The sequence below is a fragment of the Pristiophorus japonicus genome, unplaced genomic scaffold, assembly GCF_044704955.1.
Source record: "Pristiophorus japonicus isolate sPriJap1 unplaced genomic scaffold, sPriJap1.hap1 HAP1_SCAFFOLD_526, whole genome shotgun sequence".
In the NCBI taxonomy this organism is placed as follows: domain Eukaryota; kingdom Metazoa; phylum Chordata; class Chondrichthyes; family Pristiophoridae; genus Pristiophorus; species Pristiophorus japonicus.
In genome coordinates, this window is record NW_027254433.1 from 193942 (window position 1) to 216798 (window position 22857).

Sequence of the window (22857 nt, forward strand, 5' to 3'; positions counted from 1 at the left end):
ACTTACACAGTCCCATCACTCCCACTGTACACAGTCTTATCATGCCTTGTGTACACAGTCCCATCACTCCCAGTGTACACAGGCCCTTCACTCCCAGTGTACACAGTCCCATCACTCCCTGCGTACACAGTTCCATCACTCCCTGTGTACACAGTATCATCACTCCCTGTGTACACAGTCCCATCACTCCCAGTGCACACAGTCCCGTCACTCCCAGTGTACACAGTACCGTCACTCCCAGTGCACACAGTCCCATCACTCCCACTGTACACAGTCCCATCACTCCCAGTGTACACAATCCCATCACTCCCACTGTACACAGTCCCATCACACCCACTGTACACAGTCCCATCACTCCCAGTGTACACAGTCCCATCACTCCCAGTGTACACCGTGCCATCATTCCCAGTGTACACAGTCCCGTCACTCCCAGTGTACACAGTCCCATCACTCCCACTGTACACAGTCCCATCACTCCCACTGTATACAGTCCCATCACTCCCAGTGTACACATTCCCATCACTCACAGTGTACACAGTCCCATCACTCCCACTGTACACAGACCCGTCACTCCCAGTATACACAGTCCCATCACTCCCTGTGTAAAAAGTCCCATTACTCCCTGTGTACACTGACCCATCACTCCCAGTGTACACAGTCCCATCACTCCCAGTGTATACAGACCCATCATTCCCATTGTACACAGTCCCATCGCTCCCACTGTACACAGTCCCATCACTCCCAGTGTACACAGTCCCATCACTCCCAGTGTACACAGTCCCATCACTCCAAGTGTACACTGTCCCATCACTCCCAGTGTACTCAGTCCCATCACTCCCACTGTACACAGTCCCATCACTCCTAATGTACACAGTCCCATCACTCCCACTGTACACAGTCACATCACTCCAACTCTACACAGTCCCATCACTCAATGTGTACACAGTCCCATCACACCCAGTGTACACAGTCCCATCATTCCCACTGTACACAGTCCCAACACTCCAGATGTACACATTCCCATCACTCCCACTGTACACAGTCCCATCACTCCCTGAGTACACAGTCCCATCACTCCCTGTGTACACAGTATCATCACTCCCTGTGTACACAGTCCCATCACTCCCAGTGTACAAAGTCCCGTCACTCCCAGTGCACACAGTCCCATCACTCACATTGTACACAGTCCCATCACTCCCACTGTACACAGACCGATCACTCCCACTGTACACAGACCGATCACTCCCTGTGTACACAGTCCCATCACTCCCAGTGTACACAGTCCCATCACTCCTTGTGTACACAGTCCCATCACTCCCTGTGTACACAGTATCATCACTTCCTGTGTACACAGTCCCATCACTCCCAGTGTACACAGTCCCATCAATCCCAGTGTACACAGTCCCATCACTCCCAGTGTACACAGTCCCATCACTCCTAGTATACACAGTCCGATCACTCCCACTTTACACAGTCCCATCACTCCCACTGTACACAGTCCCATCACTCCCAGTATACACAGTCCAATCACTCCTAGTGTACACAGTCCCATCACTCCTTTTGTGCACAGTCCCATCACTCCCACTGTACACAGAGCCATCACTCCCAGTGTACACAGACCCATCACTCTCATTTTATACAGTCCCATCATTCCCAGTGTACAAGTCCCATCACTCCCAGTGTACACAGCCCCATCACTCCCTGTGTACACAGTCCCATCACTCCCAGTGTACACAGCCCCATCACTCCCTGTGTACACAGTCCCATCACTCCCACTGTACACAGTCCCATCACTCCCAGTGCACATAGTCCCATCACTCCCTGTGTACACAGACCCATCACTCCCTGTGTACACAGTCCCATCACTCCCACTGTATACAGTCCCATCACACCCAGTGTACACAGTCACATCACTCCCAGAGTGCACAGTCCCATCACTCCCTGTGTACACAGTCCCATCACTCCCTGTGTACACAGTCCTATCACTCCCACTGGACACAGAACCATCACTCCCAGTGTACACAGTCCCATCACTCCCAGTGTACACAGTCCCATCACTCCCAGTGTAAACAGTCCCATCACCCCCACTGTACACTGACCCATCATTCCCAGTGTACACAGTCCCATCACTCCCAGTGTATATCGTCCCATCACTCCCTTTGTACACAGTCCCATCACTCACTTTGCACACAGTCCCATCATTCCCACTTACACAGTCCCATCACTCCCACTGTACACAGTCCCATCACTCACAGTGTACACAGTCCTATCACTCCCAGTGTACACAGTCCCATCACTCCCACTGTACACAGTCCCATCACTCCCACTGTACACAGTCCCATCACTCCCAGTGTACACAGTCCCATCACTCCCAGTGTACACAGTCCCATCACCCCCACTGTACACTGACCCATCATTCCCAGTGTACACAGTCCCATCACTCCCAGTGTATATCGTCCCATCACTCCCTTTGTACACAGTCCCATCACTCACTTTGCACACAGTCCCATCATTCCCACTTACACAGTCCCATCACTCCCACTGTACACAGTCCCATCACTCACAGTGTACACAGTCCTATCACTCCCAGTGTACACAGTCCCATCACTCCCACTGTACACAGTCCCATCACTCCCACTGTACACAGTCCCATCACTCCAGGTGTACACAGTCCCATCACTCCCAATGTACACAGTCCCATCACTCCCTTTGTACACAGTCCCATCACTCCCTGTGTACACAGTCCCATCATTACCACTTACACAGTCCCATCACTCCCACTGTACACAGTCTTATCACTCCCTGTGTACACAGTCCCATCACTCCCAGTGTACACAGTCCCGTCACTCCCAGTGTACACAGTCCCATCACTCACAGTGTACACAGTCCCATCACTCCCACTGTACACAGACCGATCACTCTCTGTATACACAGTCCCATCACTCCCAGTGTACACAGTCCCATCACTCCCAGTGTACACAGTCACATCACTCCCAGTGTACACATTCACATCACTCCCAGTGTACACAGACCCACCACTCCCAGTGTACACAGTCCCATCACTCCCAGTGTACACAGTCCCATCACTCCTACTGTACACAGTCCCATCACTCCCTTTGTACACAGTCCCATCACTCCCACTGTACACAGTCTCATCACTCACAGTGAACACAGACCCATCATTCCCAGTGTACACAGTCCCATCACTCCCACTGTACACAGTCCCATCACTCCCAGTGTACACAGTCCTATCACTCCCAGTGTGCGCAGTCCCATCACTACCAGTGTAAACAGTCCCATCGCTCCCTTTGTACACAGTCCCATCACTCCCTGTGTACACAGTCTCATCACTCCCAGTGTACACAGTCCCATCACTCCTAGTATACACAGTCCAATCACTCCCACTTTACACAGTCCCATCACTCCCAGTGTACACAGCCCCATCACTCCCACTGTACACAGTCCCATCACTCCCAGTGTACACAGTCCCATCACTCCCAGTGTACACAGACCCATCACTCCCTGTGTACAGAGTCCCATCACACCCAGTGTACACAGTCACATCACTCCCAGAGTGTACAGTCCCATCACTCCCTGTGTACCCAGTCCCATCACTCACAGTGTATACAGTCCCATCACTCCCACTGTACACAGACCGATCACTCTCTGTATACACAGTCCCATCACTCACAGTGTACACAGTCCCATCACTCCCAGTGTACACAGTCACATCACTCCCAGTGTACACAATCACATCACTCCCTGTGTACACAGACCCACCACTCCCAGTGTACACAGTCCCATCACTCCCAGTGTACACAGTCCCATCACTCCTACTGTACACAGTCCCATCACTCCCTTTGTACACAGTCCCATCACTCCCACTGTACACAGTCCCATCACTCCCAGTGTACACAGTCCTATCACTCCCAGTATGCGCAGTCCCATCACTACCAGTGTAAACAGTCCCATCGCTCCCTTTGTACACAGTCCCATCACTCCCTGTGTACACAGTCCCACCACTCCCTGTGTACACAGACCCATCACTCCCTGTGTACACAGTCCCATCACACCCAGTGTACACAGTCACATCACTCCCAGAGTGTACAGTCCCATCACTCCCTGTGTACACAGTCCCATCACTCCCTGTGTACACAGTCCCATCATTCCCACTTACACAGAACCATCACTCCCAGTGTACACAGTCCCATCACTCCCAGTGTACACAGTCCCATCACTCCCAGTGTACACAGTCCCGTCACTCCCAGTGTACACAGTCCCATCACTCACAGTGTACACAGTCCCATCACTCCCACTGTACACAGACCGATCACTCTCTGTATACACAGTCCCATCACTCCCAGTGTACCCAGTCCCATCACTCCCAGTGTACACAGTCACATCACTCCAGTGTACACAATCACATCACTCCCAGTGTACACAGACCCACCACTCCCAGTGTACACAGTCCCATCACTCCCAGTGTACACAGTCCCATCACTCCTACTGTACACAGTCCCATCACTCCCTTTGTACACAGTCCCATCACTCCCACTGTACACAGTCTCATCACTCACAGTGAACACAGACCCATCATTCCCAGTGTACACAGTCCCATCACTCCCACTGTACACAGTCCCATCACTCCCAGTGTACACAGTCCTATCACTCCCAGTGTGCGCAGTCCCATCACTACCAGTGTAAACAGTCCCATCGCTCCCTTTGTACACAGTCCCATCACTCCCTGTGTACACAGTCCCATCACTCCCTGTTCACACAGTCACATCACTCCCAGTATACACAGTCCCATCACTCCCAGTGCACACAGTCCCATCACTCCCAGTGTACACAGTCTCATCACTCCCAGTGTACACAGTCCCATCACTCCTAGTATACACAGTCCGATCACTCCCACTTTACACAGTCACATCATTCCCAGTGTACAAAGTCCCATCACTCCCAGTGTACACAGCCCCATCACTCCCTGTGTATACAGCCCCATCACTCCCACTGTACACAGTCCCATCACTCCCAGTGTACACAGTCCCATCACTCCCTGTGTACACAGACCCATCACTCCCTGTGTACACAGTCCCATCACACCCAGTGTACACAGTCACATCACTCCCAGAGTGTACAGTCCCATCACTCCCTGTGTACACAGTCCCATCACTCCCTGTGTACACAGTCCTATCACTCCCACTGGACACAGAACCATCACTCCCAGTGTACACAGTCCCATCACTCCCAGTGTACACAGTCCCATCACTCCCAGTGTACACAATCCCATCACTCACAGTGTACACAGTCCCATCACCCCCACTGTACACTGACACATCATTCTCAGTGTACACAGACCCATCACTCCCAGTGCACATAGTCCCTTCACTCCCACTGTACACAGTCCCATCAATCCCACTGTAAACAGTCCCATCAATCTCTGTGGACACAATCCCATCACTCCTAGTATACACAGTCCGATCACTCCCACTGTACACAGTCCCATCACTCCCAGTATACACAGTCTAATCACTCCCTGTGTACACAGTCCCATCACGCCCAGTGTACACAGTCCCATCCCTCCCTGTGTACACAGTCCCATCACTCCTACTGTACACAGTCCCATCACTCCCTTTGTGCACAGTCCCATCACTCCCACTGCACACAGTCCCATCACTCACAGTGAACACAGACCCATCATTCCCACTGTACACAGTCCCATCACTCCCAGTGTACACAGTCTCATCACTCCCAGTGTACACAGTCCCATCACTACCAGTGTAAACAGTCCCATCGCTCCCTTTGTACACTGTCCCATCACTCCCTGTGTACACAGTCCCATCACTCCCTGTTCACACAGTCACATCACTCCCAGTATACACAGTCCCATCACTCCCAGTGCACACAGTCTCATCACTCCCAGTGTACACAGTCTCATCACCACCAGTGTACACGGTCCCATCACTCCCAGTATACACAGTCCGATCACTTCCACATTACACAGTCCCATCACTCCCAGTGTACACAGTCCCATCACTCCCTTGTGCACAGTCCCATCATTCCCACTGTACACAGAGCCATCACTCCCAGTGTACACAGACCCATCACTCTCATTGTATACAGTCCCATCATTCCCAGTGTACAAAGTTCCATCACTTCCTGTGTACACAGTCCCATCACTCCCAGTGTACACAGCCCCATCACTCCCTGTGTACACAGTCCCATCACTCCCACTGTACACAGTCCCATCACTCCCAGTGTACATAGTCCCATCACTCCCTGTGTACACAGACCCATCACTCCCTGTGTACACAGTCCCATCACTACCACTGTATACAGTCCCATCACACCCAGTGTACACAGTCACATCACTCCCAGAGTGCACAGTCCCATCACTCCCTGTGTATACAGTCCCATCACTCCCTGTGTACACAGTCCTATCACTCCCACTGGACACAGAACCATCACTCCCAGTGTACACAGTCCCATCACTCCCAGTGTACACAGTCCCATCACTCCCTTTGTAAACAGTCCCATCACCCCCACTGTACACTGACCCATCATTCCCAGTGTACACAGACCCATCACTCCCAGTGTACATAGTCCCATCACTCCCAGTGTACACAGTCCTATCACTCCCAGTGTACACAGTCCCATCACTCCCACTGTACACAGTCCCAGCACTCCCACTGAACACAGTCCCATCACTCTAGGTGTACACAGTCCCATCACTCCCAATGTACACAGTCCCATCACTCCCTTTGTACACAGTCCCATCACTCCCTGTGTACACAGTCCCATCATTCCCACTTACACAGTCCCATCACTCCCACTGTACACAGTCTTATCACTCCCTGTGTACACAGTCCCATCACTCCCAGTGTACACAGTCCCGTCACTCCCAGTTTACACAGTCCCATCACTCACAGTGTACACAGTCCCATCACTCCCACTGTACACAGACCGATCACTCTCTGTATGCACAGTCCCATCACTCCCAGTGTAGACAGTCCAATCACTCCCAGTGTACACAGTCACATCACTCCCAGTGTACACAATCACATCACTCCCTGTGTACACAGACCCACCACTCCCTGTGTACACAATCCCATCACTCCCACTGTACACAGAGCCATCACTCTGAGTGTACACAGACCCATCACTCTCATTGTACACAGTCCCATCACTCCCAGTGTACACAGTCCCATCACTCCCACTGTACACAGACCCATCATTCCCAGTGTACACAGTCCCATCACCCCCACTGTACACTGACCCATTACTCTCATTGTACACAGTCCCATCACTCCCTGTGTACACAGTCCCATCACTCCCAGTGTACACAGTCCCATCACTCCCTTTGTAAACAGTCCCATCACCCCCACTGTACACTGACCCATCATTCCCAGTGTACACAGACCCATCACTCCCAGTGTACATAGTCCCATCACTCCCAGTGTACACAGTCCTATCACTCCCTGTGTACACAATCCCATCACTCCCACTGTACACAGAGCCATCACTCTGAGTGTACACAGACCCATCACTCTCATTGTACACAGTCCCATCACTCCCAGTGTACACAGTCCCATCACTCCCACTGTACACAGACCCATCATTCCCAGTGTACTCAGTCCCATCACTCCCAGTGTATACAGTCCCATCACTCCCAGTGTACACAGTCCCATCACCCCCACTGTACACTGACCCATTACTCTCATTGTACACAGTCCCATCACTCCCTGTGTACACAGTCCCATCACTCCCAATGTACACAGTCCCATCACTCCCTTTGTACACAGTCCCATCACTCCCAGTGTACACAGTCCCATTACCCCACTGTACACTGACCCATCATTCCCAGTGTACACAGACCCATCACTCCCAGTGTACATAGTCTCATCACTCCCAGTGTACACAGTCCTATCACTCCCAGTGTACACAGTCCCATCACTCCCACTGTACACAGTCCCAGCACTCCCACTGAACACAGTCCCATCACTCCAGGTGTACACAGTCCCATCACTCCCAATGTACACAGTCCCATCACTCCCTTTGTACACAGTCCCATCACTCCCAGTGTACACAGTCCCATTACCCCACTGTACACTGACCCATCATTCCCAGTGTACACAGACCCATCACTCCCAGTGTACACAGACCCATCACTCCCACTGTACACACTCCCATCACTGCCTGTGTGCACAGACCCATCACTCCCAGTGTACACAGTCCAATCACTCCCAGTGTACACAGTTCCATCACCGCCTGTGTACACAGTCCAATCACTCCCTGTGTACACAGTCCCATCACTCCCTGTGTGCACAATCCCATCACTCCCAGTGTATACGGTTCCATCAGTCCCACTGTACACAGTCCCATCACTCATATTGTACACAGTCCCATCACTCCCAGTGTACACAGACCCATCACTCCCAGTGTACATAGTCACATCACTCCCAGTGTGCACAGTCCCATCACTTCCTGTGTACACAGTCCCATCACTCCCAGTGTACACAGTCCCATCACTACCACTGTACACAGACCCATCACTCCCACTGTACACAGTCCCATCACTCCCACAGTACACAGTCCCTTCAAGCCCACTGTACACAGTCCTATCACTTCCTGTGTAAACAGTCCCATCACTCCCTGTGTGTACAGTCCCATCACTCCCACTGTACGCAGTCCCATCACTCCCACTGTACACAGTCCCATCACTCTCTTTGTACACATACCCATCACTCCCACTGTACACAGTCCCATCACTCCCAGTGTACACATTCCCATCACTCTCACTGTACACAGTCCCATCACTCCCTGTGTGCACAGACCCATCACTCCCACTGTACACAGACCCATCACCCCCTGTATACACAGTCCCATCACTCCCTGTGGACACATTCCCATCACTCCCTGTGTTCACAGTCCCATCACTCCCAGTGTATACGGTCCCATCAGTCCCACTGTACACAGTCCCATCACTCCCAGTGTACACAGTCCCATCACTCCCACTGTACACAGTCCCATCACTCCCTGTGTACACAGACCCATCACTCCCAGTGTACACAGTCCCATCACTCCCACTGTACACAGTCCCATCACTCCCTGTGTACACAGACCCATCACCCCCACTGTACACAGTCCCATCACTCCCTGTGTATACAGCCCCATCACTCCCTGTGTACACAGACCCATCACTGCCAGTGTACACGGTCCCATCAGTCCCACTGTACACAGACCCATCACTCCCTGTGTACACAGCCGCATCACTCCCTGTGTACACAGCCCCATCACTCCCTGTGTACACAGACCCATCACTCCCTGTGTACACAGTCCCATCACTCCCTGTTCACACAGTCACATCACTCCCAGTATACACAGTCCCATCACTCCCAGTGCACACAGTCTCATCACTCCCAGTGTACACAGTCTCATCACCACCAGTGTACACGGTCCCATCACTCCCAGTATACACAGTCCGATCACTTCCACATTACACAGTCCCATCACTCCCAGTGTACACAGTCCCATCACTCCCTTGTGCACAGTCCCATCATTCCCACTGTACACAGAGCCATCACTCCCAGTGTACACAGACCCATCACTCTCATTGTATACAGTCCCATCATTCCCAGTGTACAAAGTTCCATCACTTCCTGTGTACACAGTCCCATCACTCCCAGTGTACACAGCCCCATCACTCCCTGTGTACACAGTCCCATCACTCCCACTGTACACAGTCCCATCACTCCCAGTGTACATAGTCCCATCACTCCCTGTGTACACAGACCCATCACTCCCTGTGTACACAGTCCCATCACTACCACTGTATACAGTCCCATCACACCCAGTGTACACAGTCACATCACTCCCAGAGTGCACAGTCCCATCACTCCCTGTGTACACAGTCCCATCACTCCCTGTGTACACAGTCCTATCACTCCCACTGGACACAGAACCATCACTCCCAGTGTACACAGTCCCATCACTCCCAGTGTACACAGTCCCATCACTCCCTTTGTAAACAGTCCCATCACCCCCACTGTACACTGACCCATCATTCCCAGTGTACACAGACCCATCACTCCCAGTGTACATAGTCCCATCACTCCCAGTGTACACAGTCCTATCACTCCCAGTGTACACAGTCCCATCACTCCCACTGTACACAGTCCCAGCACTCCCACTGAACACAGTCCCATCACTCTAGGTGTACACAGTCCCATCACTCCCAATGTACACAGTCCCATCACTCCCTTTGTACACAGTCCCATCACTCCCTGTGTACACAGTCCCATCATTCCCACTTACACAGTCCCATCACTCCCACTGTACACAGTCTTATCACTCCCTGTGTACACAGTCCCATCACTCCCAGTGTACACAGTCCCGTCACTCCCAGTTTACACAGTCCCATCACTCACAGTGTACACAGTCCCATCACTCCCACTGTACACAGACCGATCACTCTCTGTATGCACAGTCCCATCACTCCCCGTGTAGACAGTCCAATCACTCCCAGTGTACACAGTCACATCACTCCCAGTGTACACAATCACATCACTCCCTGTGTACACAGACCCACCACTCCCTGTGTACACAATCCCATCACTCCCACTGTACACAGAGCCATCACTCTGAGTGTACACAGACCCATCACTCTCATTGTACACAGTCCCATCACTCCCAGTGTACACAGTCCCATCACTCCCACTGTACACAGACCCATCATTCCCAGTGTACACAGTCCCATCACCCCCACTGTACACTGACCCATTACTCTCATTGTACACAGTCCCATCACTCCCTGTGTACACAGTCCCATCACTCCCAGTGTACACAGTCCCATCACTCCCTTTGTAAACAGTCCCATCACCCCCACTGTACACTGACCCATCATTCCCAGTGTACACAGACCCATCACTCCCAGTGTACATAGTCCCATCACTCCCAGTGTACACAGTCCTATCACTCCCTGTGTACACAATCCCATCACTCCCACTGTACACAGAGCCATCACTCTGAGTGTACACAGACCCATCACTCTCATTGTACACAGTCCCATCACTCCCAGTGTACACAGTCCCATCACTCCCACTGTACACAGACCCATCATTCCCAGTGTACTCAGTCCCATCACTCCCAGTGTATACAGTCCCATCACTCCCAGTGTACACAGTCCCATCACCCCCACTGTACACTGACCCATTACTCTCATTGTACACAGTCCCATCACTCCCTGTGTACAGTCCCATCACTCCCAATGTACACAGTCCCATCACTCCCTTTGTACACAGTCCCATCACTCCCAGTGTACACAGTCCCATTACCCCACTGTACACTGACCCATCATTCCCAGTGTACACAGACTCATCACTCCCAGTGTACATAGTCTCATCACTCCCAGTGTACACAGTCCTATCACTCCCAGTGTACACAGTCCCATCACTCCCACTGTACACAGTCCCAGCACTCCCACTGAACACAGTCCCATCACTCCAGGTGTACACAGTCCCATCACTCCCAATGTACACAGTCCCATCACTCCCTTTGTACACAGTCCCATCACTCCCAGTGTACACAGTCCCATTACCCCACTGTACACTGACCCATCATTCCCAGTGTACACAGACCCATCACTCCCAGTGTACACAGACCCATCACTCCCACTGTACACACTCCCATCACTGCCTGTGTGCACAGACCCATCACTCCCAGTGTACACAGTCCAATCACTCCCAGTGTACACAGTTCCATCACCGCCTGTGTACACAGTCCAATCACTCCCTGTGTACACAGTCCCATCACTCCCTGTGTGCACAATCCCATCACTCCCAGTGTATACGGTTCCATCAGTCCCACTGTACACAGTCCCATCACTCATATTGTACACAGTCCCATCACTCCCAGTGTACACAGACCCATCACTCCCAGTGTACATAGTCACATCACTCCCAGTGTGCACAGTCCCATCACTTCCTGTGTACACAGTCCCATCACTCCCAGTGTACACAGTCCCATCACTACCACTGTACACAGACCCATCACTCCCACTGTACACAGTCCCATCACTCCCACAGTACACAGTCCCTTCAATCCCACTGTACACAGTCCTATCACTTCCTGTGTAAACAGTCCCATCACTCCCTGTGTGTACAGTCCCATCACTCCCACTGTATGCAGTCCCATCACTCCCACTGTACACAGTCCCATCACTCTCTTTGTACACATACCCATCACTCCCACTGTACACAGTCCCATCACTCCCAGTGTACACATTCCCATCACTCTCACTGTACACAGTCCCATCACTCCCTGTGTGCACAGACCCATCACTCCCACTGTACACAGACCCATCACCCCCTGTATACACAGTCCCATCACTCCCTGTGGACACATTCCCATCACTCCCTGTGTTCACAGTCCCATCACTCCCAGTGTATACGGTCCCATCAGTCCCACTGTACACAGTCCCATCACTCCCAGTGTACACAGTCCCATCACTCCCACTGTACACAGTCCCATCACTCCCTGTGTACACAGACCCATCACCCCCACTGTACACAGTCCCATCACTCCCTGTGTATACAGCCCCATCACTCCCTGTGTACACAGACCCATCACTGCCAGTGTACACGGTCCCATCAGTCCCACTGTACACAGACCCATCACTCCCTGTGTACACAGCCGCATCACTCCCTGTGTACACAGCCCCATCACTCCCTGTGTACACAGACCCATCACTCCCTGTGTACACAGTCCCATCACTCCCAGTGTACACAGACCCATCACTCCCAGTGTACACTGTCCCATCACTCCCAGTGTGCACAGATCCATCACTCCCAGTGTACACAGTACCATCACTCCCAGTGTACACAGTCCCATCACTCCCAGTGTACGCAGACCCATCACTCCCAGCGTACACAGTCCCATCACTCCCTGTGTACACAGACCCATCACTCCCAGTGTACACAGACTCATCACTCCCTGTGTACACAGACCCATCACTCCCAGTGTACACAGACCCATCACTCCCAGTGTACACAGACCCATCACTCCCAGTGTACACAGACCCATCACTCCCTGTGTACACAGACCCATCACTCCCAGTGTACACAGACCCATCACTCCCAGTGTACACAGACCCATCACTCCCTGTGTACACAGACCCATCACTCCCAGTGTACACAGACCCATCACTCCCAGTGTACACAGACCCATCACTCCCAGTGTGCACAGAGCAATCACTCCCAGTGTGCACAGTCACATCACTCCCAGTGTACACAGTACCATCACTCCCAGTGTACACAGACCAATCACTCCCTGTGTACACAGTCCCATCACTCCCAGTGTATACAGACCCATCACTCCCAGCGTACACAGTCCCATCACTCCCTGTGTACACAGACCCTTCACTCCCAGTGTACACAGACCCTTCACTCCCTGTGTACACAGACCCATCACTCCCAGTGTACACAGACCCATCACTCCCAGTGTACACAGACCCATCACTCCCTGTGTACACAGACCCATTACTCCCTGTGTACACAGACCCATCACTCCCTGTGTAGACAGACCCATCACTCCAAGTGCACACAGACCCATCACTCCCAGTGTACACAGACCCATCACTTCCAGTGTACACAGACCCATCACTCCCAGTGTACACAGCCCCATCACTCCCAGTGTACACAGACCCATCACTCCCTGTGTACACAGACCCATCACTCCCTGTGTACACAGACCCATCACTCCCTGTGTACACAGACCCATCACTCCCAGTGTACACAGACCCATCACTCCCAGTGTACACAGACCCATCACTCCCTGAGTACACAGACCCATCACTCCCACTGTACACAGACCGATCACTCTCTGTATGCACAGTCCCATCACTCCCAGTGTAGACAGTCCAATCACTCCCAGTGTACACAGTCACATCACTCCCAGTGTACACAATCACATCACTCCCTGTGTACACAGACCCACCACTCCCTGTGTACACAATCCCATCACTCCCACTGTACACAGAGCCATCACTCTGAGTGTACACAGACCCATCACTCTCATTGTACACAGTCCCATCACTCCCAGTGTACACAGTCCCATCACTCCCACTGTACACAGACCCATCATTCCCAGTATACACAGTCCCATCACCCCCACTGTACACTGACCCATTACTCTCATTGTACACAGTCCCATCACTCCCTGTGTACACAGTCCCATCACTCCCAGTGTACACAGTCCCATCACTCCCTTTGTAAACAGTCCCATCACCCCCACTGTACACTGACCCATCATTCCCAGTGTACACAGACCCATCACTCCCAGTGTACATAGTCCCATCACTCCCAGTGTACACAGTCCTATCACTCCCTGTGTACACAATCCCATCACTCCCACTGTACACAGAGCCATCACTCTGAGTGTACACAGACCCATCACTCTCATTGTACACAGTCCCATCACTCCCAGTGTACACAGTCCCATCACTCCCACTGTACACAGACCCATCATTCCCAGTGTACTCAGTCCCATCACTCCCAGTGTATACAGTCCCATCACTCCCAGTGTACACAGTCCCATCACCCCCACTGTACACTGACCCATTACTCTCATTGTACACAGTCCCATCACTCCCTGTGTACACAGTCCCATCACTCCCAGTGTACACAGTCCCATCACTCCCTTTGTAAACAGTCCCATCACCCCCACTGTACACTGACCCATCATTCCCAGTGTACACAGACCCATCACTCCCAGTGTACATAGTCTCATCACTCCCAGTGTACACAGTCCTATCACTCCCAGTGTACACAGTCCCATCACTCCCACTGTACACAGTCCCAGCACTCCCACTGAACACAGTCCCATCACTCCAGGTGTACACAGTCCCATCACTCCCAATGTACACAGTCCCATCACTCCCTTTGTACACAGTCCCATCACTCCCAGTGTACACAGTCCCATTACCCCACTGTACACTGACCCATCATTCCCAGTGTACACAGACCCATCACTCCCAGTGTACACAGACCCATCACTCCCACTGTACACACTCCCATCACTGCCTGTGTGCACAGACCCATCACTCCCAGTGTACACAGTCCAATCACTCCCAGTGTACACAGTTCCATCACCGCCTGTGTACACAGTCCAATCACTCCCTGTGTACACAGTCCCATCACTCCCTGTGTGCACAATCCCATCACTCCCAGTGTATACGGTTCCATCAGTCCCACTGTACACAGTCCCATCACTCATATTGTACACAGTCCCATCACTCCCAGTGTACACAGACCCATCACTCCCAGTGTACATAGTCACATCACTCCCAGTGTGCACAGTCCCATCACTTCCTGTGTACACAGTCCCATCACTCCCAGTGTACACAGTCCCATCACTACCACTGTACACAGACCCATCACTCCCACTGTACACAGTCCCATCACTCCCACAGTACACAGTCCCTTCAATCCCACTGTACACAGTCCTATCACTTCCTGTGTAAACAGTCCCATCACTCCCTGTGTGTACAGTCCCATCACTCCCACTGTACGCAGTCCCATCACTCCCACTGTACACAGTCCCATCACTCTCTTTGTACACATACCCATCACTCCCACTGTACACAGTCCCATCACTCCCAGTGTACACATTCCCATCACTCTCACTGTACACAGTCCCATCACTCCCTGTGTGCACAGACCCATCACTCCCACTGTACACAGACCCATCACCCCCTGTATACACAGTCCCATCACTCCCTGTGGACACATTCCCATCACTCCCTGTGTTCACAGTCCCATCACTCCCAGTGTATACGGTCCCATCAGTCCCACTGTACACAGTCCCATCACTCCCAGTGTACACAGTCCCATCACTCCCACTGTACACAGTCCCATCACTCCCTGTGTACACAGACCCATCACTCCCAGTGTACACAGTCCCATCACTCCCACTGTACACAGTCCCATCACTCCCTGTGTACACAGACCCATCACCCCCACTGTACACAGTCCCATCACTCCCTGTGTATACAGCCCCATCACTCCCTGTGTACACAGACCCATCACTGCCAGTGTACACGGTCCCATCAGTCCCACTGTACACAGACCCATCACTCCCTGTGTACACAGCCGCATCACTCCCTGTGTACACAGCCCCATCACTCCCTGTGTACACAGACCCATCACTCCCTGTGTACACAGTCCCATCACTCCCAGTGTACACAGACCCATCACTCCCAGTGTACACTGTCCCATCACTCCCAGTGTGCACAGATCCATCACTCCCAGTGTACACAGTACCATCACTCCCAGTGTACACAGTCCCATCACTCCCAGTGTACGCAGACCCATCACTCCCAGCGTACACAGTCCCATCACTCCCTGTGTACACAGACCCATCACTCCCAGTGTACACAGACTCATCACTCCCTGTGTACACAGACCCATCACTCCCAGTGTACACAGACCCATCACTCCCAGTGTACACAGACCCATCACTCCCAGTGTACACAGACCCATCACTCCCTGTGTACACAGACCCATCACTCCCAGTGTACACAGACCCATCACTCCCAGTGTACACAGACCCATCACTCCCTGTGTACACAGACCCATCACTCCCAGTGTACACAGACCCATCACTCCCAGTGTACACAGACCCATCACTCCCAGTGTGCACAGAGCAATCACTCCCAGTGTGCACAGTCACATCACTCCCAGTGTACACAGTACCATCACTCCCAGTGTACACAGACCAATCACTCCCTGTGTACACAGTCCCATCACTCCCAGTGTATACAGACCCATCACTCCCAGCGTACACAGTCCCATCACTCCCTGTGTACACAGACCCTTCACTCCCAGTGTACACAGACCCTTCACTCCCTGTGTACACAGACCCATCACTCCCAGTGTACACAGACCCATCACTCCCAGTGTACACAGACCCATCACTCCCTGTGTACACAGACCCATTACTCCCTGTGTACACAGACCCATCACTCCCTGTGTAGACAGACCCATCACTCCAAGTGCACACAGACCCATCACTCCCAGTGTACACAGACCCATCACTTCCAGTGTACACAGACCCATCACTCCCAGTGTACACAGCCCCATCACTCCCAGTGTACACAGACCCATCACTCCCTGTGTACACAGACCCATCACTCCCTGTGTACACAGACCCATCACTCCCAGTGTACACAGACCCATCACTCCCAGTGTACACAGACCCATCACTCCCAGTGTACACAGACCCATCACTCCCTGAGTACACAGACCCATCACTCCCAGTGTACACAAACCCATCACTCCCAGTGTACATAGACCCATCACTCCCAGTGTACATAGACCCATCACTCCCAGTGTACACAGACCCATCACTCCCAGTGTACACAGACCCATCACTCCCAGTGTACACAAACCCATCACTCCCAGTGTACATAGACCCATCACTCCCAGTGTACACAGACCCATCACACTCAGTGTACACAGCCCCAGTAGATTCACAGAGTGGGTATTGCCAGTTTCTAAGTCCCACAATGCTTACCTGGATGGGTTCAGCGATGAATCCTCCCAATCTCCGGGGTACAGCGCAGAGCAGCACATCCCGGAGCTGCTCAATGTAGGCGTGCTTGGCCTGGCAACTGCCTGTTGTAGGGGGAAGGCAAGGGTCATCAGCTCATCGCCTGGTCATAGGTCAGGAAGCACCGGCCCCACCCCATTCCCACCGGCCCACCCCACCCCACCACCGGCCCACCTCCGGCCCCCTCCCCCGGTGTAGGGTAAGACAAGGGTCATCAGCTCATCGCCTGGTCATAGGTCAGAAAGTAGCACCCCCTCCCTTCCCCCGCTCCATTCCCCTCACACGCCCTCCCCTCACTCCCTCTCCCTGCTCCCCCTCCCCCACACAGCCTTGGGCCTCAGGCACTGCTGGACAGCTTTGGGCAGGAGTCGGGCTCGCGCTGTGGGAACAGGGCCACGGCATTCCGGTAATATCAGGAGCGAGGACTGACAGGCAGACTGACAGACGGACTGACTGACTGACTGACTGACTGACAGATAAACTGACAGACGGACTGACTGACTGACAGACAGACTGACAGACGGACAGACGGACTGACAGATGGACTGACAGACGGACAGACGGACTGACAGACGGACTGACAGACGGACTGACAGACGGTCTGACAGACAGACTGACAGACGGACTGACAGACGGACTGACAGACTGACAGACGGACTGACAGAGGGACTGACAGACGGACTGACAGACAGACAGGCAGACTAACAGACAGATTGACAGACGGGTGGGCAGACGGACAGACTAACAGACGGACAGACACAGACAGACGGAGATACCTGCCGAGCAGTCACAGTGGCGAAGGGTTTGTACGGGAGAATCCCGACACTGGCTACCGCCCCAGGGACCTCGGTACACATCCGGACACATCGTCTGCGGAAAGCAAAACCATGTTACACCCCGACACTTGTACCCCAGTGAGAGTCAGTGTGTGTGGGACTGTACCCCAGTGAGAGTCAGTGTGTGTGGGACCTGTACCCCAGTGAGAGTCAGTGTGTGTGGGACCCGTACCCCAGTGAGAGTCAGTGTGTGTGGGACCTGTACCCCAGTGAGAGTCAGTGTGTGTGGGACCTGTACCCCAGTGAGAGTCAGTGTGTGTGGGACTGTACCCCAGTGAGAGTCAGCGTGTGTGGGACTGTACCCCAGTGAGAGTCAGTGTGTGTGGGACCCGTACCCCAGTCAGAGTCAGTGTGTGTGGGACCTGTACCCCAGTGAGAGTCAGTGTGTGTGGGACTGTACCCCAGTGAGAGTCAGTGCGTGTGGGACTGTACCCCAGTGAGAGTCAGTGTGTGTGGGACCCATACCCCAGTGAGAGTCAGTGTGTGTGGGACTGTACCCCAGTGAGAGTCAGTGTGTGTGGGACTGTACCCCAGTGAGAGTCAGTGTGTGTGGGACCCATACCCCAGTGAGAGTCAGTGTGTGTGGGACTGTACCCCAGTGAGAGTCAGTGTGTGTGGGACCCGTACCCCAGTGAGAGTCAGTGTGTGTGGGACCCGTATCCCAGTGAGAGTCAGTGTGTGTGGGACTGTACCCCAGTGAGAGTCAGTGTGTGTGGGACTGTACCCCAGTGAGAGTCAGTGTGTGTGGGACTGTACCCCAGTGAGAGTCAGTGTGTGTGGGACTGTACACCAGTGAGAGTCACTGTGTGTGGGACCCGTACCCCAGTGAGAGTCAGTGTGTGTGGGACCTGTACCCCAGTGAGAGTCAGTGTGTGTGGGACTGTGCCCCAGTGAGAGTCAGTGTGTGTGGGACTGTGCCCCAGTGAGAGTCAGTGTGTGTGGGACCAGTACCCCAGTGAGAGTCAGTGTGTGTGAGACTGTACCCCAGTGAGAGTCAGTGTGTGTGGGACTGTACCCCAGTGAGAGTCAGTGTGTGTGGGACTGTACCCCAGTGAAAGTCAGTGTGTGTGGGACGTGTACCCCAGTGAGAGTCAGTGTGTGTGGGACCCGTACCCCAGTGAGAGTCAGTGTGTGTGGGACCCGTACCCCAGTGAGAGTCAGTGTGTGTGGGACTGTACCCCAGTGAGGGTCAGTGTGTGTGGGATTGTACCCCAGTGAGAGTCAGTGTGTGTAGGACCGGTACCCCAGTGAGAGTCACTGTGTGTGGGAATGTACACCAGTGAGAGTCAGTGTGTGTGGGAACTGTACCCCAGTGAGATTCAGTGGGTGTGGGACTGTACCCCAGTGAGAGTCAATGTGTGTGGGACCCGTACCCCAGTGAAGGTCAGTGTGTGTGGGATTGCACCCTAGTGAGAGTCAGTGTGTGTGGGACTGTACCCCAGTGAGAGTCAGTGTATGTGGGACCCATACCACAGTGAGAGTCAGTGTGTGTGGGACTGTACACCAGTGAGAGTCAGTGTGTGTGGGACTGTACCCCAGTGAGAGTCAGTGTGTGTGGGACTGTGCCCCAGTGAGAGTCAGTGTGTGTGGGACCCGTACCCCAGTGAGAGTCAGTGTGTGTGGCACTGTCCCCTAGTGAGAGTCAGTGTGTGTGGGACCCATACCCCAGTGAGAGTCAGTGTGTGTGGGACTGTACCCCAGTGAGAGTCAGTGTGTGTGGGACTGTACCCAAATGAGAGTCAGTGTGTGTGGGACTGTACCCCAGTGAGAGTCAGTGTGTGTGGGACCCGTACCCCAGTGAGAGTCAGTGTGTGTGGGACTGTACCCCAGTGAGAGTCAGTGTGTGTGGGACTGTACCCCAGTGAGAGTCAGTGCGTGTGGAACTGTATCCCAGTGAGAGTCAGTATGTGTGGGACCCGTACCCCAGTGAGAGTCAGTGTGTGTGGGACCTGTACCTCAGTGAGAGTCAGTGTGTGTGGGACTGTACCCCAGTGAGAGTCAGTGTGTGTGGGACTGTACCCCAGTGAGAGTCAGTGTGTGTGGGACTGTACCCCAGTGAGAGTCAGTGTGTGTGGGACTGTACCCCAGTGAGAGTCAGTGTATGTGGGACCCATACCCCAGTGAGAGTCAGTGTGTGCGGGACCCGTACCCCAGTGAGAGTCAGTGTGTGTGGGACTGTGCCCCAGTGAAAGTCAGTGTGTGTGGGACTGTACATCAGTGAGAGTCAGTGTGTGCGGGACCCGTACCCCAGTGAGAGTCAGTGTGTGTGGGACTGTGCCCCAGTGAAAGTCAGTGTGTGTGGGACTGTACATCAGTGAGAGTCAGTGTGTGCGGGACCCGTACCCCAGTGAGAGTCAGTGTGTGCGGGACCCGTACCCCAGTGAGAGTCAGTGTGTGTGGGACTGTACCCCAGTGAGAGTCAGTGTATGTGGGACCCATACCCCAGTGAGAGTCAGTGTGTGTGGGACTGTGCCCCAGTGAAAGTCAGTGTGTGTGGGACTGTGCCCCAGTGAAAGTCAGTGTGTGTGGGACTGTACATCAGTGAGAGTCAGTGTGTGCGGGACCCGTACCCCAGTGAGAGTCAGTGTGTGCGGGACCCGTACCCCAGTGAGAGTCAGTGTGTGTGGGACCCGTACGCCAGTGAGAGTCAGTGTGTGTGGGACCCGTACCCCAGTGAGAGTCAGTGTGTGTGGGACTGTACCCCAGTGAGAGTCAGTGTGTGTGGGACCCGTACCCCAGTGAGAGTCAGTGTGTGTGGGACTGTACCCCAGTGAGAGTCAGTGTGTGTGGGACTGTACCCCAGTGAGAGTCAGTGTGTGTGGGACTGTACCCCAGTGAGAGTCAGTGTGTGTGGGACCCGTACCCCAGTGAGAGTCAGTGTGTGTGGGACTGTACCCCAGTGAGAGTCAGTGTGTGTGGGACCCGTACCCCAGTGAGAGTCCGTGTGTGTGGGACTGTACCCCAGTGAGAGTCAGTGTGTGTGGGACCCGTACCCCAGTGAGAGTCCGTGTGTGTGGGACTGTACCCCAGTGAGAGTCCGTGTGTGTGGGACTGTACCCCAGTGAGAGTCAGTGTGTGTGGGACCCGTACCCCAGTGAGAGTCAGTGTGTGTGGGACTGTACCCCAGTGAGAGTCCGTGTGATGCTCACTCACCGGGTGACACCCCGAGACAGTCGACACGTTAAACTTCCAGCTGGAAATGGAACCCAGTGCCATGGTGGAGATACTGGATCCGTGATAAGCTCCCCTGGAGACAAAGCACACAGGGATTGAGAATCAGTGGCAGCACAGCCTGCCCCCATCCCCTCCCCCCATCCCCTCCCCCCGTCCCTCGGTCCCCTCCCCCTTCCCCTCCCTCCTCCCCTCCCCCTTCCACCCGGGTCACCCCAGCACACGCCGAGGCCACAAAGATGGGCCCCGGGGGATAGGACACTGGGTCCCAGGGTGGGGTGCACTGGGCCCCAGCGGGGGGGGGGGGGGGGCGACACAGGGCCCCGGGGGTGGGGGACACTGGGCCCCGGGGGGGTGGGGTGTCACTGGGCCCCGGGGGGGAACACTGGGCCCCGGGGGTGGGGGACACTGGGCCCCGGGGTGGGGGAGCACTGGGCCCCGAGGGGGGGGGGCGACACAGGGCCCCGGCGGGTGGCGTGGCACTGGGCCCCGGGGTGGGGGGGAACACTGGGCGCCGGGGTGGGGGGGCACTGGGCCCCGGGGTGTGGGGAACACTGGGCCCCGGCGGGGGGACACTGGGCCCCAGGGGGGAACACTGGGCCCCGTAGGGAACACTGGGCCCCGGGGGGGGGAACACTGGGCCCCGGGGGGGGAACACTGGGCCCTTGGGGTGGGGAACACTGGGCCCCGTAGGGAACACTGGGCCCCGGGGGGAACACCGGGCCCCGGGGGGGGATGGACACTGGGCCCCAGGGGGGGACACTGGGCCCTGGGGGGGTGAACACTGGGCGCCGGGGGGGGGAGGCACTGGGCCCCGGGGGGGGGGGAACACCGGGCCCCGGGGGGGGGAACACTGGGCCCCGGGGGGGGGGGGGGAATGACACTGGGCCCCTGGGGTGGGGGGGCACTGGGCCCCGGGGGGGGGGGACGACACTGGGCCCCTGGGGTGGGGGGGCACTGGGCCCCGGGGGGGGAATCACTGGGCCCTGGGGGGGGGGAACGACACTGGGCCCCAGGGGGGTGGACACTGGGCCCTCCCCATCTCTCTTCCCCTCCCCCCGGGTCGCTCAGCATGGTTGGGGTGAGAGGTTACCTGAGGGTCAGAGGTTACCTGAGGGTGATGAGGTTGTGGTTGTGGGTGTGAACCCGGGCGAGCAGCATGGCGAGATCGTTGGCCTCAGAACCGCTGTTCAACAGGAAAACAATCTGAGAACAGAACACAGGATGATTATCGGCTACACAACCC

The 22857-nt window shown here is 54.5% G+C and overlaps 1 protein-coding gene across 1 annotated transcript in view; it reads right to left on the minus strand.

Annotated features, from left to right (window-relative positions):
- The window catches only part of agxt2 (alanine--glyoxylate aminotransferase 2), an 80439-nt gene that overhangs the window by 13719 nt on the left and 43863 nt on the right, over positions 1 to 22857 (minus strand). Inside the window, exons 5-8 of the mRNA XM_070873615.1 lie at positions 22723 to 22817; positions 21594 to 21687; positions 18381 to 18474; positions 17569 to 17669 (exon numbers count right to left, since the gene is read on the minus strand). Coding sequence (XP_070729716.1) covers positions 17569 to 17669; positions 18381 to 18474; positions 21594 to 21687; positions 22723 to 22817 — 384 coding nt within the window. The remainder of the gene's footprint in view (positions 1 to 17568; positions 17670 to 18380; positions 18475 to 21593; positions 21688 to 22722; positions 22818 to 22857) is intronic.